This window comes from Talpa occidentalis, unplaced genomic scaffold (assembly GCF_014898055.3).
Source record: "Talpa occidentalis isolate TD23 unplaced genomic scaffold, MPIMG_talOcc4v2.1 talOcc4.8, whole genome shotgun sequence".
NCBI lineage: Eukaryota > Metazoa > Chordata > Mammalia > Eulipotyphla > Talpidae > Talpa > Talpa occidentalis.
The window spans coordinates 27691147-27709357 of NW_023605194.1; the positions used below are offsets into that span (position 1 = coordinate 27691147).

General features: G+C 39.8%; 1 protein-coding gene across 4 annotated transcripts in view; it reads left to right on the forward strand.

The window, feature by feature from the left end:
• The window catches only part of HTR7 (5-hydroxytryptamine receptor 7), a 70480-nt gene extending 54800 nt beyond the window's left edge, over positions 1 to 15680 (forward strand). The window contains exons 2-4 of one of the 4 annotated variants that reach the window (XM_037496764.2): positions 5896 to 6654; positions 8084 to 8142; positions 14070 to 14107. In XM_037496764.2, the coding sequence (XP_037352661.1) occupies positions 5896 to 6654; positions 8084 to 8099 (775 nt within the window). In that variant the 3' untranslated portion in view covers positions 8100 to 8142; positions 14070 to 14107. Of the gene's footprint in view, positions 1 to 5895; positions 6660 to 8083; positions 8143 to 14069 lie in introns of those variants that run through there. The other 3 variants (XM_037496763.2, XM_037496766.2, XM_037496765.2) reach the window with 3 other exon arrangements.
• The last annotated feature ends 2531 nt before the right edge of the window (positions 15681 to 18211 follow it).

The window sequence follows — 18211 nt, forward strand, 5'->3', positions numbered from 1 at the left end:
TTCAAACTTGGGGTCATGATCCGTTTTGGGCCCATTAAATCAATCTAGTACATTAAGACTAGCATTTAAAAAATCTGCAGTAGAATAGCACAGAATAGGAGAGAGTGAATTGGAAATTGTAATGGTAATTATGGTATTGTGGAATTTTTGATTTTTTTTCCATATGTGTAAATATATGCATTTATTTGTCTACATATTATATATGTACACATATGTATGCCTCATTTTCCTATTTCCATATATATGTGTTATTTTGAGTGACTGTGGAAGATAGTGTGAGAAATAGTTATTTTTATTTCTGATTGTCAGAATGGTTTACAAAATGTCGTTGTGTTATGTCTTTAAAAAGTCTACCACTTAAGACATAAAAAGCATGCTTATTACCTCATTTGCATTTAACACAGTGCAAGAAGAAAAACTATAGAACTAATAGCTGATATAATGAAAACATAGTTCATGATGATTTTATTAGGCCAGACCATTAAGAGGAAATATATGAAGTAAGAGTAAAGTCCTTATAATTGAATGGGGGAAGGTTACTCCGACCATGGTACATTGGATAAGGAACAGCAAAAATCTGGGCCTCCCTGATGGCCTAGGAGTTAAGTTTCAGTTCTATCACCACTACAGTTTGAGTTCGATCCCCAGCCAGGGAGCTAACCCACATATGAGGCAGCAGACCTCTCCTGTTTTGCCCGCTGCTCCCCTCAGTAGTGTATTTCAGTAGATCTGTCTATTTTGCTTCCCACTCTGTCTTTGGTGAATCTTCTCACCTCCCCGACCCCACACCTCTGCCAGTTCTTCCATGCATAAATAAATAAATCCTAATGCTCCCCAAAACGATAATAATCAGTCCCAAAGCGAAACTGAATCTCCAGACTTTGTTAAAAGATAATCTGTGTGTGGGAAGCCAAGAATTTTTTTTTTGTTTCAAAAGCTTCTTGGTGATGCTGATAATCTGGTAATTTTGGGATTCATGGATACAGGCTAGAGAAGCAGGTGGCTTCACCTACCTTAAGGTAGGAAATCTTCTGAAGGAATTTTTCTAAATCTGCAAACGTTATTTTACATCTTAACACTCCCCAAGCCACAGTATTTCAGAGTAATTCTACCCAGTTTCTTTTACGTCCTAAGTGATATTCCATAGCAACAAGACTCAGGAGAAACCATTTAATTAAATAACTATTATCTGTAATTTCTGTACAGTTAGAATGGAAGACAGGAGGCAGAGTTAATTTGCTTTCTTTCAAATCCCTCTCTATGCAGATTATAACTCCCTAATCCTCTTTTTCTCCAAACAGCTACTGTAATGGAGCCTCTAGTGTGAGTTATATACATTTCTCAATAATATAATACTTTGGTGCCTTTGTCTCTGAGATGTGCTATATTTTAATACTTGTATGCATTTTAAAGTTAAAATCTGAAAGCTTTATAAGCACCCTGCTTTATAATTAACTGTGAGCATAAATGTTAGTGTGACAAATATTAACTATGCACGTTAGGGAATATTTAGAATCAATCTAAGTTACTTTTTATTTTGTCTTTCTCCCTCACAGGCAAGTTTTATATTATACAAGATTTGGAAGAATATATAATTTAGACAAACACTTCCCTGAATAACAATATTACTTTGTATAGTAATTATGGATTTTAAATGCAATTGAGTTCTTTTTCCTTTGTGTAAATTTATGAATGTAATAAAATATTTTTGACAAGTTAATCAAGTAAAACAACCTAGGATTTAATTATTAGCTTTTAAAATATTTTATGAACCTGATTATCTTTATTGCCAAATCCACTTAGGTGACTTAGGAATCACAGAAACCTCTTACTTAAATCTTTTATTTTGTTCTTAGAATTAAAATGACACTTTTTAAAAACAGTCAAAAATAAATTAAGCATAAAAAAGTACAAAGGAAAATTTAAAATCTACTCATCTCTACAACTCAGATAAATTTGCTATTAATATTTTGATAGGTATTTTTCCAGCCATTTCAGTATACATACAAATGGTCACAAATGGCTAGGTAGACATAAAAAGATAAATACAATGTATGTCTTTTGGTTCTAGACTTTTTTTTAATTTGCTTTTTGTTTTCATGTCAACATATAATTTTTAATGGTTACTTATATGTATATATACAGAATATATAGTGCACCCATATACACTATACTGTATCTAATCTCCTATTGATAGATATTTAGATTGCATATTTTCCCCCTCTGTGTTCAGTTAACATCTTTATACATTAATCATTTTGCATTTGTAAAATTTATATTCTTAAGACAGATTCTTAGAAGTTTGATTGCTGAGCCAAAAGGCAGATGTTGACATATATTAATTACCAAGCTGTCCTCCAGTGTTCTCAGTTGAAATACCAAGTAGCAAAATGATAGACTGCCTCTTTTTTCACATTCCCAGTGTTGGATTTTTCTTTGTTTTGTTATTAAATTATTTTGTATTGTGGTAAGGTTGATTTACAATACCGTGTATGATTTAAGGGTATAGGTTCACACCTTCTCAGATGTGTATTACCTAACCACCCCCACTACCAGGTCACCAATAAACCTACACATAGTCCATTGGGCCCCCTCCAACCTTAGCCCTCATCTTCCATGCTTACCCTCTGGCAGCCTCAGTTCTGAAGTCAGATTTATAAAAAAATATTTCCTCCCATAGTAATATCTAGTCTTTTTTTTTTTTTTTTAAAGATTTATTTATTTATTTATACAAGCACTGGGTATAGTCACAAGCGTGAGAGGGTGAGAGAATTCACCAGAGCCAGAGTGGGGAACAGAACAGGCAGACCGACCAAGTCCACTGCTGAGGGGAGCAGTGGGCGAGACAGGAGAGGTCTGTCGCGCCATGTGGGACCCTCACCTGCGGCCGGAGATTGAACCGACGCTGCAGAGGCTGTGGGCAGCTTCACAGCCCAGCGCTCAACTGCTGCGCCACCATGCCACCACAGGAGGCCCTAGTCTTTTTTTTTTAAAAAGTGATTGTGTCTTATTTATTTTATTTCCGGACACATCTAAGAGCACTCATTTTTTTCTAATCACATTTCAATTAATTTTAACCTTCAAAAATCTCACCAAGTGGTACCCAGGAGACTTAAAAAAGTAAATATAGTTCTTTTTTTTCCCCAAAGATTTATTTATGTATACAAGAGCTGGGGTATAGGCCAGAGGTGTGGTGGGTGAGAGGATTCAGCAGAGACAGAGTGGGGAACAGAACATTCAGGTCTGCGGAAATACACTGCTAAGGGGAGAAGCGGGTGAGAAAGGAGGTGTGTACTGTGCCATGTGGGTCACCTCCCTGACCAGGGATCCAATTCATGCTGCAGTGGCTGGTGATAGCTTGATAATGCTGAGACTTAACACCTTGTGCCACCAGGGAGGCCCTAAATACAATTCTTAAGGACATGACTTGAGATAATTAGATAATGATGCCTATAATAGGGCAGAGTTTGTTATATTTCATAATTTAGAATAAAATATGGATTTGTACATCTAGGGAGGACTGAGTATGGGCCAGTCTTTCATTGAAATGTAAGTCAGACTAAATATACTAGAATAAATAGGCATGCTGTCCTTCTGAGATTATCAAATACTCTAAGATGTCTTTTAGAACTCAGTATCTTATGATTAACATTTGTGAATTCTATATTATATATGCAGGCAGAAGAAAGACTGGATTTAATTAGGCCTGGAAAGGTCTATTTTAGTAAGAAAAATGAAAGGAAATAAAAACTTTTGCGCAGCCACCCTCCAGTATACATCTTTTGCTCTAACTACTGATCTTCCCAACACACCAATAAGTAGGTGTACGATGGCCTGACTGTGCCATCTGGTGGCCACCTGCGGAACTGCATAAACTAACCTCCAGCCTGGGTTGGTGTCTTGGAGGCCAAATCCAAGTTTGAGAACACACAGTTTATGCCTGTAGTTACAAAGAACACAGATAAAGATTCCAAGTCCTGGCAAAGTCCACCTGGAGAAACTGGGAAACAAGGAAGGAGACAAAAAACTGCATTTGCAGAACTGGTAGAGCACCTAGGTCCAGTGAGAATTCCGCAGACTTTCAACCGGAAACGTTTGGAGAGAGCTCCTGAACTGAGCAAAGAAAGGAAGAATTTATTTATTCATCTTTTAATTATCTGAACATTTTCTCCCCATAGCTTAAAGCTCATATTTGAGACCATTCTATATAAACCCAGGCCTACTTCACTCTCCCCTTCTCTGGCTTTCTATTTCCTTTTCCCCTCTCTATTTCCTTCCTCCGCCCTTCCTTCCTGCCTTCTTCCTGTCTCCTTTTTTCTGTTTCCTTCTCTTTCAGCTTTTATTCTTGCATTCTAAGGAAAACCTCCCACTTTCTTGTCCCTAATTCTCTGTAGGAGCCAAAGCATAACCCTAGGGAAGCGCGTGTGGTGCCAGGGCTGGGCAGTGGCAGTGCAATGAAGAATTGGTGGGGGCATCCTTGGCAGGGCAGGGTTCCTTCAGCGTTACTCTGGGGCTCAGTGTTGTGGTTAAACTCCTGGTCATGCATTCAAGACCTGTCTCTTGTACCTCACTGCCATGTCCCTGGCACTTAAAATAGCATCTGGCATATTAAAATAGAAGGAGCTCTATTTTAATATTTGTTAAAGGAATGAATCATTACTCTCTGTGAATAAGCAAATCTGGCTTATTCCCTTTTACTGTATTTCAGTTTACCTAGTAAGTGTTGTAGTGATACTAATTTTCACGATGAGAACATAATTTTCAACTTTTTTGGGGGTAATTTAAGCATACCTTGGGGATTGTTTTTAGCAGAAATTATTTTTTAAATGTCAGTCTACCAACTGACAGACTTTGAGAAAATAACCTGTTGGTACATTAGGGACTTTCTGTAACTCTTCACTTTTATACCCATAAATGAAGTACAGTAGATGACCAGCTTTTATCTCTTTTGTCTTCTTAATTGCTCTTTGTATCTTCCCCCAAACAGAAACCAAGGCCATTAAATACAGAGTAAATACAGAGGAAAAAACAAATTTGGAAAGCTGAAAACTATTTGGTGAAAAAAATGTCTTACTGTATATGTTTTCTCGGCTAAGTGTCTTTTGCACTATAAATCCTTGATAATAGAGACAAAGATTTATTATCTTTTTAGAACTAAAAACAGAAAATGCTGGGTTTGCCTAATAATTTTTCAGAATTAGGCCCTTTATTAAAATCCTTCTTGAGAGAGAGACCAGGCAGGCGATTTTTATTTTGTAGATTGTTCCTCTGACATTACTCTCATGTGATAATTTTCTGGGGGTAGAAAAATGATCCTTTGCTACATTCTATTCCAGAGCCCCAGGATTTCCTAAATATCCACAAATTGCTGTGATCTTAAAGAAATGCTTTTGCTGCAGTTCAAAGGGGAAGTTAAAGTGAATTAAAAGCTGGCCTGAATTAAGACAAGCAGGGAGAGCAGTGGGTGTATAATATCAGAGTATGGTAGACCTCAGTTAATTTGTGAGGACATGTCACAACATTCCTGGTTGATTTCTGTGACAGTGCTATGGTGGGGTGGGAGGAACAGATGTTTAATCATCATTTCATTGACTACATGGAATATAAGAAGCTTTAAGGTATAAAAATAGCATAAACTGGTATTATAGGCACAAGGCTCTTAGGCTGTGCCGCTGGCTGCTTATGTGACTGATGATGTGATTTATTATGGAATAAATAGTTACGATCTCAGAGCCTTAGTTTACCTTTCTGCAAAGTGGGAATAACAAAGACTGCTAGAAGGGCAGTTTTGAGAATGGAGCTCCTGGATCTACAGCCTGGCGCCTGGCTGATGGGACTTCCGAGCTCATCAGTGGTGACCACAGCATTCACACCTTCTTTCTTTCTCTCCCTCAGGTACCTGGGGATCACGAGGCCACTGACATACCCTGTGAGGCAGAACGGGAAATGCATGGCGAAGATGATCCTCTCCGTCTGGCTTCTTTCTGCCTCCATCACTCTACCCCCGCTCTTCGGGTGGGCGCAGAATGTAAATGATGACAAGGTGTGCTTGATCAGCCAGGATTTTGGCTACACGATCTACTCCACCGCCGTGGCATTTTATATCCCCATGTCTGTCATGCTTTTCATGTACTACCAGATTTACAAGGCTGCCAGGAAGAGTGCGGCCAAACACAAGTTCCCCGGCTTCCCCCGCGTGGAGGAACCGGACAGCGTCATCTCCCTGAACGGCATGGTGAAGCTCCAGAAGGAGGTGGAGGAGTGTGCCAACCTTTCGAGACTCCTCAAACACGAAAGGAAAAACATCTCCATCTTTAAGAGGGAGCAGAAAGCAGCCACCACCTTGGGGATCATTGTCGGGGCCTTCACCGTGTGCTGGCTGCCGTTCTTCCTCCTCTCGACAGCCAGACCCTTCATCTGCGGCACCGCCTGCAGCTGCATCCCACTGTGGGTGGAGAGGACATTTCTGTGGCTGGGATATGCAAACTCTCTCATTAACCCTTTTATATATGCCTTCTTCAACCGGGACCTGCGGACCACCTATCGCAGCCTGCTCCAGTGCCAGTACCGGAATATCAACCGGAAGCTCTCGGCTGCAGGCATGCATGAGGCTCTGAAGCTTGCAGAGAGGCCAGAGAGACCCGAGTTTGTGCTGTAAGGTCATTTATCAATCACTATTTTCCTTTTGCCCCCCACCCCCACACCCTTATGAAAGGCTCGACATGTGTTACAGAAAGCTTCCTGAATCAGTAGCGGGCTGAACCTCTAAGTGCATCTGATTTGCACTCTGAATACTATAGATTTCTGTCCTGCATTCAATAGAATTTTAAAAGTTTGGAAGAGGAGATTGATTTGCTGATGAATTGCAATTGATGTGATTGATGTCAAGGGAAGGCGATGTTACCCATTCTTTTTCTATAAAGCATCCAAATTATGTCTTTATACCCCTAGTTCTTGTAACATTATCATTTTAATTATTATTACCCTTACATCTCATCAGATTTTTTTCAATAACCTCATCCTTCACTGGTAAATTCTTCTTTTAAGGAAGGGAGCAAAAATCCAGTATCTTTCCAGTATGCATTTACACCCACATAGGTAGAGGAAGCAGCCTGGGATGAAGAGGAATGATTAGCATGGTGGTACCCCTGGGTGGGCAAAGCCTTGAAAGCTACAGACATTTCAGGAAGTGTTGCCTGCTTTCTTGGGAGTTGAGAATTGATAGTTAATCTGAGTTTTGCTGAGTTTATCTAGGAGCCATGAGTGACTTTCCAGGAAGCAATTGTAGTAGGTGTTGGGATCTGAAAAAGTATTGCAAAGGGCCAGTAGTGATAAGGAAGCCGAGGTTTCACATATAACCCACACAGCGATGAATTTGGCTTTGTGAAGAAATATATAGAGTCATCTGCTGGTCAGTAAAGATTTTGTTTTAAATTTGAGATGGAGGAGCTGTCTTTATATTTGAAAGCTGAGGGAAAGAACCTTTCCCAGGTAGTGCTGGGAGAGAGAGTGGGCATACCACCATTGCCCACCATTGGACTTGAGGGAAGAGGAGGCGTTTTTCTTCACTGAACCCGACAGTGGGAATAGACCAGAGAGGGGCCACTGTAGCTGAGAGGGGCCTCCCTAGTCTTCTTGTCCAGTCTCTTCATTTGGCAGAGAAGTAACAAAGACCTGGGAAAGGAGATATTTCACAGTTAGCTTGGAGCACTGCTCGCTCTAGATCTCACATCTTTGAATCTTACTTCTATGTGATTTTCATAAACTAGACTACTTTTATATGTCATACAGGTAGCTAAGGAGACTTCAGTGCTCCTAAATAGCTTGGGGGAACACCTCTGTTCAAGGAGAATTCTGAAGGTCTAAGGGAGTCATGGGGCAGAAGTCCTTCATGGGTGTCAGCTGGATCCAAGTGCCCTCATGGGTTACAACAGACATAAGAGGCCCCAAAGCTAGGATACTCCCAAATGAACCTGGATACCTCTAGGAACTCAACCTGTTCTCTGACTTGTCACTAGAAAAGAGCAGGCAGAAACATCTAGAAGGGATGAGATAAAACGGAGATCTTCATTTCTTGTCCTAGGAACTCAAAGGTGTAAGACGACAGATAGGATAATTCTTGACCACCGTGTAACCTCACAGGTATTCATTTTAACTTCTATTATGTATGTCTTTTGTACATAAGAAATTGTTTATAATAAAAAGTTAAAAAGAATTTGAAGTGAATATAAAATAATTGAAGGTTCTAGAATGCACTGGGAGCAACGTGTATCTGCAGAGATCTTTCCAAGCCTGCATGATGCTTACTGAGTTGACTATTGGTGTTTGCCCACCAGAGTCTAAATTCCTTCGGTGAAGGAGCTATGTCTTAGATTTCTCTTTGTAGACTCCAAACAGTGCCTGACATAAGAGATGGTAAATATAAGTAATAATTGCTAGCAGTTGGTGAATACCTACTACATGCTATATACCTCAGTTTCTCTGTGAGCACTATGGGTGTTTCTAACTTTTTCAATTTTCAGAAGCATGACTGAGACTCAAGGACATAATGTAAGTCATTTAATATCACGTAGCTCCTAAGTGTGGATGTGGAATCATTCAGACCAATGCATGTACTCAACCATTTTGCAACATTTGTCTGTCAAGTGATTTTAGTCTGCAGGCAGTGAAGAGCTATGGGATGCTTTACACTGGGAATTATAGCCAATACCTCTCTAAGGAAACCATTAGACAAACCTGTTAATAGAAGTAAGTTAAGTTTATTGGATTTATTGTCTTATGAGAGGACACTTCCTTGACAGAATCTTGGTAGTTTCTCAGATGGAAGAAATAAGGAAAGGATGTTGATAGAATTTCAGGATTTGAGTTGGGTGAATTTAAGGTAGGGAACTGGTGAGGACTGGACAGAGTTTGTTATATATAAGCTTTGGATGTGGGTACAGCAGAGTGAGGTTTTTGAAGCAAGAATGAGCAAACTATTAGTTTTGATAAGCTATTTTAGTTGGCGTGCTTGTGGCCTTATCTTTTGAAAGCAACTATTTCCTGGATCAAGTAACTGGGTTATTTTACCTACTCTCAGAATTGGTAGCACAGAAACAAGAAAGCATGTTGGTTTGAGTTCTCAGGAGTAACATGCTGAGACAGGTGTTTGAGGAAGTCTCTCTGACAGCAGTAAGAAGGGCAGATAAAATAAAAAGACTGGTGGCAGGAGGTCCAATTAAGCAGCCATTGTAGAAACAGGGAGAAATAAAAGAGACCCCGAACTAGAAGTTACCAGTGTATTTATATGCTTCCTACATGGTCAAAGAACTTGAGGATAATTTTGATTATTTTTGCGAATAATTCACACATAATTCATTGAGGCCACAAAATGTTAATTTTTCAAATGTCACAGAAGTAGGTTTTCCAGTTTAAAATAATAATAATAATCTGCACTTACTGAAGATTTACTTTTGGGTACTGTAGTGAGCACTGTATGTGAATTATATCACTTAATTCTTAAAACTTTATGAGGTTATTTTCTTCATTCCATTCTAAAGATGACAAAACAAGGACTTGAGGAAGTCAAGTAACTTCCCCAAAGTCATGCCTGTAAAGGATGGTAGAAATGGATTTGAGCTCAGGAATCTGTGGTCAGAAGTGCTTTTAACTTCTATGCTTCTGTGCCTTTTATCAATTAACATAAACTCAGAGATATTTGCCATTGTGTCTTTGCCTAGTGTTAGTCCAAGACAGGAGTCAGCAAACTTCAGTTATAGAGGGCCAGAGAGTAAAACTACTAATTTCTGACATTATAATAAGAAAACAATCACAGACAGAAGTAATGAAATGAGTATGGTGGTGTGTCAATAAAACTTTATTTACAAAACAGGCAGCCAACTGGATTTTTCTCATAGGCCATAACTTGCTGTCTCCTGGTCTAAGAAAAATGACTATGCCCTCATTATATCACTCTGTTTGTATTTGTAATTATTGATTTTATTTATACTTATAGAATATAAAAATAACTTGGGATGACTGGCCTAAATATCCATTAACTTTAGGACATTTATAATGAGTTGGAACAGCTCCTACTTTTCTAATTCTCAGCCAGGTGGTTTTCTAGTCAGTTCCAATGTTGGAAAACTTTTCTTGAAATTCTTGTTTGACTGTCGTGAATTAAGGAGGATACAGAAAGCAAGTGATGTCTTTCCTGTTCTTGTATATATATATTTTGGTTGAGTAGACTGTCTACAAGCATACATGTTTCACATTTACCCTTTTTGTTATGAGAATAAAGGAATTTCAGGAACAGTTATAAGATTCAAAGGAGAGGAAATAATTCAGAATTTAACCTTGAAGAAGAAAGGCTTTCTGAAGGATATGGGTTGGAGATGTCTGTGAAGGTGGTCAAAGCATTTATAACTAAAGGAGAGCAGGAATGACATTCCAGGTGAATGGGACATTTTCTGTAGAGGCATCAGGATGGGATCTTATGCAAAGGAGTGTCTGACTGAATCTAAGCACTGGTGTGAGGGAAGTTTGTGAGATCATAATGGAAAGGTAGAATGAGATTAAATTATGAAGAGTCTTCCATTCTAGCCCCAGGAATTTGGGATTTCAGTGTAGAGAAGTGCTTCTCAACCAGGGATGATTTTGCCATCAGGGTACATTTGACAATGTCTGGACATAATTTTGATTGGGGAGAAGGGAGGACCTACCCTAGTGCAGCTATAGTAAACCATTGACTAAATCTTTGCAAAGAGGAGAATGGAATCATCAAAGCACAAACAATAAAGACTAATTCAGTGGTGTAGTGTGGAATGAATCAGAAGGTAGAGGCTAGAAGTAAAGAGTCTTCACTGGTTTGTTTTCTCCAGAAACATTTGAGGACCTACTATGCACAAAATATGGTACCAGACATGACAGGTGATTATAAAGATGAATAAAAGACAATTATTGCCTTTGGAAGCTCATTGTCCACTAGGCCAGGATGACAATTCATGTGGTGAGCACAGTAAGAGGCTAGTAATACCCTACACAGAATACCCTACACAGTCCATCCTCTGTACGTTTGCATCCAAATAAACGGCAGTTGAATAATCCCCCAAACAACTCGTAACTATTGGAGTGTCTGGAGGAATGAAGTGGTATCCAATCATAGATCACAACCCCTCTCAGAGCTTTGTTTGCTTGCATACATTTCTAGCTCTCTAACTTCTGGGCCAGTCCAGAGACTCAGGGCCCCTCCCTCTACTGTCTCTAGTGCTTCTCTCACCCTCTAGCTGCTTAAGTTGTAGTGTTTTACCTTTGCCTTTGCTCTGCATTCTTGGTCCTTTTTTTTTTTTTTTAATCCTACATAATTACTTTCTTCCTTTTCTGTATAAACAATGTGCTAGACTGTGTATTGTACTTCCACATATTTTCCTGTTTCTTTCCATTTTCTTGATTAGTAGAAGAGACTTAGGAGTCCAGCAGGCATTAGGGAATCTTCCATGGAGGCAGGGAATAAATGACTGGAAAGAAAAGTTAGTAACGCTTCTACACTGGTAAATTTAATTCACTACTCAAAATTATAATTCTTATTTTTTCTTTAATAATGACTTTATTTATGGATTTGCTTTAAATTGCTGTAAGTTGCTCTTAAGTGTCACATTTTGATGTCATTGGTTCTTTGATAACCTTATTGTCAACAATATTGAAAGTAGTTTCTAAAATGCTTCCATAAAAAAGAACTTCACAAAATCTTCTGAAGAAGCTTTTTCTTTCCCCCCTCTCTTTTTCTACTTGGTGCTCACTTTTTCCTTCTCTTCAAAGAGTCCATAAATACCTGATGATTTCATTGGTTATGTCATGGTGGCGTAACCTTGATTTCTTCCACGAGTCTGTCAATATGCTGCTTCAGAATTTGTGCTAAAGCTTTGGGGCTTAGGGCAAGTCAAACTTTCTTTTTGGAAACCAGTGATTAAAAAAAATGAATGGGTCGCAGTGGAAACTAGGATGAAGCACCAAAACCCCTGAAGTCCCAAGTATCTGTGAAGGGATGTTGCCATAAAGACAGAAAAATAAATAAAAAATTCACTATTTCATGAATTTTTCCCCCCACCATATTTTTTTTCTTCATCATTTGCTAGCTGGAATTCAGAACTTAGTTTTTATTAAATCAATTAGTATAGTCACTTTGCAAATGCCTACATTTTAAAATTACTTTCACACTTTTTCGGGAATTTCTTTCTGTTTTCTTAGCAGATATGGAATAACACATAGCACAAAGTAAAACTAAGCAGTTCAAGTAGGTATATAAGAAAAATAAGCCGTGGTGGAATGTCGTAGGAAGAAACCGTGCATGCTGGAAATCATGAAGTCGGTGATATTTGGTGTGGGTCTTGAAGGAAGAGTAGAAGTTCAACAAGAGAAGTGGCAGTGGTGGAGATGGGGTGGGAGAAGTTCGAGGCAGAGGGGACACTATAGACAGAGGGGCACAGATGTGGTGGGGGAGATAAGGGACCTGGGCTGGTATTCAGCAGTACCTGGAGGCTGGGTAGATTGGGGTCAGTGGTGGTCAGTGTGGTGGGTATGGGAGGTGAAGGCTTTGGAGCAGGAATGAGACCAGGACTGCAGTATAAATAAGGATCACAACGGGACAAGAGAGATAGGTTAGGCAGCCAGTGTGAAGGTGAGCTCCCTGTTAGGAGGGCCATGCTAGGGAAAGGTGATGAGAGGCCAAGGATGTCTGGATGTTTGTAAGCAGCTAGCAGGTAGATGGTGAGGATGGTGCTATGGCTGGAGGCAGTTCATGAGCAGACACGAGCAGAGCTGGGAAAGTGAAGTCCCCCTTTTGTGCTGAGGAGAGCCAGAGGCTCTGGCCTGGGAGCAGGCGTGGAGCACCAGTGGGGACGTGGCCTGGCTCCAGCACCCTTTCCCATGTACCCAGGAGCTTGGTTGGAGCTGTGGGCCTGAGAGCAGCCTGGCACTTGTCTTCATCATGTAAGTTGAGGGACAAAGTGAGAGATGGTGTCTTATGGAGAACCTGATCCTGTCACCAGGAACACCAATCTGTCAAATCTTGATACCCAAGCGAGAGGAGTACTTTCTTTCTTTCTTTTTTTTTTTTAAATTATTTATTTATTTGTTTGTTTATTTATTTATTTATTTATTTATTTATTTATTTATTTATTTATTTATTTATTTATACAATTGGGTACAGTCAGAAGCACGGGAGGGTGAGAGAATTCACCAGAGCCAGAGCGGGGAGCAGAGCAGGCAGAAGGACTGAAGTACACTGCTGAGGGGAGCAGCGGGCGGCAGGAGAGGTCTGCGGGCCGTGTGGGGCCCTCGCCCGGCAGCCAGGGATCGAACTGGCGCTGCAGAGGCTGCGGGCAGCTTCACAACCCAGCGCTCAACCGCTGCGCCACTGGGGAGGCCCCGAGAGGGGTACTTTCAATGGGATGGGGAGGAAGAGGCTGGGGAGCAGTACCAGGCTCTGGAACTGCATGAGTCTCTTATGTACATGGATATGCTTTGGTAAGTCCTGTGAAGGTTCAGAGTCAGGGCAATGTGGCTTGAGGGGAAAGGTGGCTTTAAACTAAGGAGAAAGACTTTTCCTCAGCCAGTGACCAAGATTTCTCTGAATCTGTGAGGAAGGCAGAGGAGGTGGGGTTCTCTGGTCTCTGCACACATAGCTTACTATAATTCATCCTCTTAGATTGGAAGGGGTAAACACTTCTCATTAGTAGTCATCCTTATTCTTTTCAAGTGGGGTAAGCGAAGTAGTATTTTGCAAGGATTATTGAGAGTATAGTCATTTTGGGCTATAGCTGCGAATTTATATAAAAGTGATTTTCTAAATGGGTTGCCTGGGGCTGATTTGCAAATATATTAAGGCCCTGGTGATGTGCGGAAGTTATGGAATTTATGAAAAGAGCCCCAGCACTTTTTCCTCTTAGAGATGCGCATAACCCCTGAGAAGCCACAAAAGAGTCAAATTACTGAATGCTGCAAAAATTAAATCCACCCACCACAAAATGAAAACTCACATTTACGGTTCTGCTAAATCATTTTCTTGTCTCCCCCTCTCTCTCTTTTTATAGACAAAACTCTGACTACTGTAGAAAAAAAAGTCATGATTCATGATCAAAAGCGGAATAATGGAGACGAAATAAGCAAGGCAAGACAGAGGTGGAAACAGAAGGAAATCATTTGCTGAGACTGCAGAGTGGAACACGGCTTCTGTCCTTTCTTGGGATGGCCCATACGTGACAAGCAGGGGGGTCTGCTGTGCACAATACTTGATGAGGGAGGTGCTGACCTCTCCTTTGCTCTGTGAATCAGCACATTTGTGTACGAATGAAAGTAGTTCTTAGTTTGAGACAGCCAGATCAGCTCAGCAGCAGTCCCACGGATAGGTCCAAGTTCCAGAAAGGGAACAGTTTCTGGTGCTTTGAGTGTGACCAAGTCCATGCAAATGGAAGAAAGTTCCAGTGCATACTTCCCGTGCTTCCGAGTCTAGGCATTGTGGTGAATATTCAGGAATCATTCATGAGACAGAATGTATTTTGTTGTAGGACAGAAGGGTGTTTTTCTAAGCAAACTGCGGTTAAGCATAGTGTTGAAAATGTTGCATGTCCACGTTAGAAAACAGAGTCCCGTCGTCAGCTAATACAAAGATTCCCCAGAGCAGCGTCTGTGTGAAGCTTCTGTCTAATAGTGTGACTGTCTGCAGGGTCCCTGTGACACCCCGCCACTGTACTTTCTTTGTTAACTCACTGTTATGGTATAACTCAGGAACAGATCTCAGGATGGGGAGAATGACAAACCCGAATAAAGCTCTTTCTTGTGCTCACGCTTCTTTTGAGGGGTCCTGAGAAGTGAGGGGGATTCTTTTTGTGAGGATCGTTACCTGTATGAAGAGGGAGTGATACCTAACCACACTGTATATTAACATTGGTATTGGCACAGAATCTTTGACCATCATTTACACACGGGCCAGTGGCCCACAGGCCTTTTCATAACTGTCTTTTGGGAGGAAGTGTGGGAATAATGGGATTTCCGTGAAAGCTTGTGGTGCTTCTGGAGAGGGAACATCAACATGTTAATTCTCACTGAGCAGCATTGTATTAAATGGGATCGTTTATATCAGAGGTCTCCTGCGCCACTATTGGGAAGTGGTCCAGAATAGCATTCTGTTCTGTCTGGAAGATTTATTTTTGTGTTCTCTGGATCTTAAATATGTGCCCGGCAAATTTGGTTCTTCTTCCCTCTCCCTCCCCAAAGTGGTAGATGTTAAAGGCAGGTTAGGAAACAGAAAATGTTGCTTTATGAGTAGTATTTAAAAAAAAAAATGGTACTATATCATATGATTGAGCTAGGGAGACAGAAAGCTCAGAAAAGGAGAGTACCTTTAAGTGGAAAAAAATGAATGCAAAGCTTCATTTGATATGAGAACTGAAAGAGAATATTATTTTCCTACAATGAATGTGACTGTTCTTTCACAGGATAATGTGGAATTCCAACATGGATTACGGATTTCTTTCAACTTTTCACTGACATTGCTTCTCACCAGACACAGGGACGAGTCAGCCTTCCTGATCCGGGAGGCGGGCACTGTTCTATCAAAGTGTGTACAAATTCCTGAACTGCAGATTTGCTAACGTGACTGTATATACATATAGTAATAATTCAAATGATTAATTATTGTCAGATAAATGTTGTTAAATTTGAAAATGTTTTATTACATTACATCAAATAAAGTTTATTTGTAGCTGTAATAAAGCAAATTAAGCAATGATTTTTAATTGAAGGTTTGATGTCATAAATGTTGCTATCTGTAGAATGGCAGACAGACAAGTTTTATATGTTTGCTAAAGTCCTAAGAGCTAATTAAGACAGTTCTGCGATTCATTGCATTTCATGGTGAGGATTCATCCATTTTGTAACTTTTTTTTTTAAGAATGACCTTTCATTTCTTGATTTGATTAATGGTTGTTTATTGGACTCCGGCTATGTTCAGCACCGTGGGCATCAGGACAGCAGAGATCAGTGAAGCCCAGTCCTTTTAAGGACTTTGTCATCAGCTAGAAGACAGGCATTTCTCAGATGGCTACAATATACTAAGTGCCGTAGCAATTTGCAGGGAGTGATGTGTTTCTTTCCTGTTAGTATAAAACTAGGCATTTTGGTTAATTGGATTGATTCGGGTTTTCAAATGTGTTTGTTTAATGGTTTTATCAGGACCTTACTTATTCCAATTGCCTCTTTATTCTGCCTGACTTGAATCCCTGATTATTGAACTCTGCTTCTCTCTGGCTAGTGTGCTTTATATGTATGTGGTTTTTGGTTACAAATTGGTTGTTTTCTTTTTTTTAAACTTTTTAAAAAATTGAAGTAACATTGGTTTACTGCACTGGGCGTGTTTAGGGGAATGGGTTCACACCTCTTGAGCACATGCATGTGTTTTACATACAGCCAAAAGAAAGGAAGGGGTAGAAAATGAGCATGAAAAAAATATCAATTTATACTGTTTCACATATGATATAATTTGTGCTGATGCTACAGCTTCTGCTTTAACTGAGAATTGGGGGGATTACTGAAATAAGCATTTTACATATATTGTAGGTATTTCAGCAAAAATGATAATTATGACTAGTCTCTGCACTCACTCTAAGGCATGAGCTGTCATCTTTTGGCGAGGCTGAGTGTTGGGAAATGATTGGGAAATAAAGTATTTGTGAGAGATTACTTAATGATTGTCGCCTTGAGGTTAAGTTTTATTTTGTAAATATAAACAAGAGGCATCCACTGGGTTTCTAGGTTTTCTGGAGCTGTTCATAATTCTTAAAGCATTTACTGTGGTGTCAGATGCTTGAGATACTTGTATCTGTTTTTGATAATCATATTGTCATGCAATTTTATTAGATTTACAGCAGGCATGAGATTAAGGATATGGGTAGAAAGATCAGACAATTTTTCAAGTAGGTTTTGCTAATATATTTCTATCTACAGATGGTGGGCATTTTTCTTTTAGCATTTTGATTGTCAACTGAGTCCTCAGTTCAGTAAATAGAAGTGTTTATAAATCCTGCTTTTTGAAAATGGTCCATGGGGTCCTTCCCATGTCAGGACTTCACAGGTTTTCGTCTTATCTGGAATATTCTTCCCATTACCGATTATTTGTTTACTGCATTCTTCATCATTGTTCAGTAATTCTTCAAGGCAGGGGACCAGTATCCCCAGTACCTACCACCAGGCTGGGGACCTACATAGTAGGCATATGCTAAATATTTCTTAATGGGAGGGGAGGAGAGTAGGGGAAGGAAGCAGGTTAGAGTTGACTTGGCACCTTTTTACATTTGCAGATGAGGAACTGAAGAATTGGTGTGATCACATGGCACATGCAATGAGTCTGGGAGAAGGAAGAGAAGAAGCTGCAATTGAGCTTCCCATGTGCATCCTGGGGCAGGCCTTCCGAGACAGGGTCCTGCTGCTTTTGCATTGAGATTCTCATATCAGGAGAGTGACCTTTTCTTAATTTTCTGCACTAGCGGAGCAGAACCGTGTATGTGTTATGGCCCATATGTTGAAACTTGTTTATCTACAGCCAGCCAGATGGTTCCTAACAAAACATGAAGAAGCCATTTGGGAACTTTGAGAGGGTCAGTGCATTGCGAAAGCTTTGGGAGAAATGCATATTCTAATGTCATTTCTCCCTTGCTCTAGGCAGGGTGTATCAAAAAAGGAAGATCTTGTTAGATATTATGTGTGACACACATATACCTGGAGAATCAATTGGGGAATGGAGGTCTTAGAAGTTTATTCAATTAGATCTTTCTTTATACTTGCTCTGTCTACACTTCTCTGGAGAAGGAAAGTAATTTCTTAAAACACTTTCCTTTTTAAATTCCTGCTGGCTAAATAAAAATGAAAAACAAAACAAACAAACCTGCTTGTGCACTGCAGTCAACAAGAGGTGCTATGATCATCAATAAAAAGGAAAAAACAAAATTTGCTGCAGCTAATCCCAAGCAGAAAGAGGTTTGATCACTATCAGATATAGACTTGTTGGTAACAGTTCTGTTGAGCTTTGACATTTAAAAACAGCTGAGTTGGAGGAATGAAAACATCTTGTAACAGGCTCTGTGAAGAGAAGCACAGGAGACCTTTGATTCAATTCAAATTATAAAATTTATGCCCAGAGATTGTGGAACAAGAGGATGGTAGTGGACAAGAAATATTT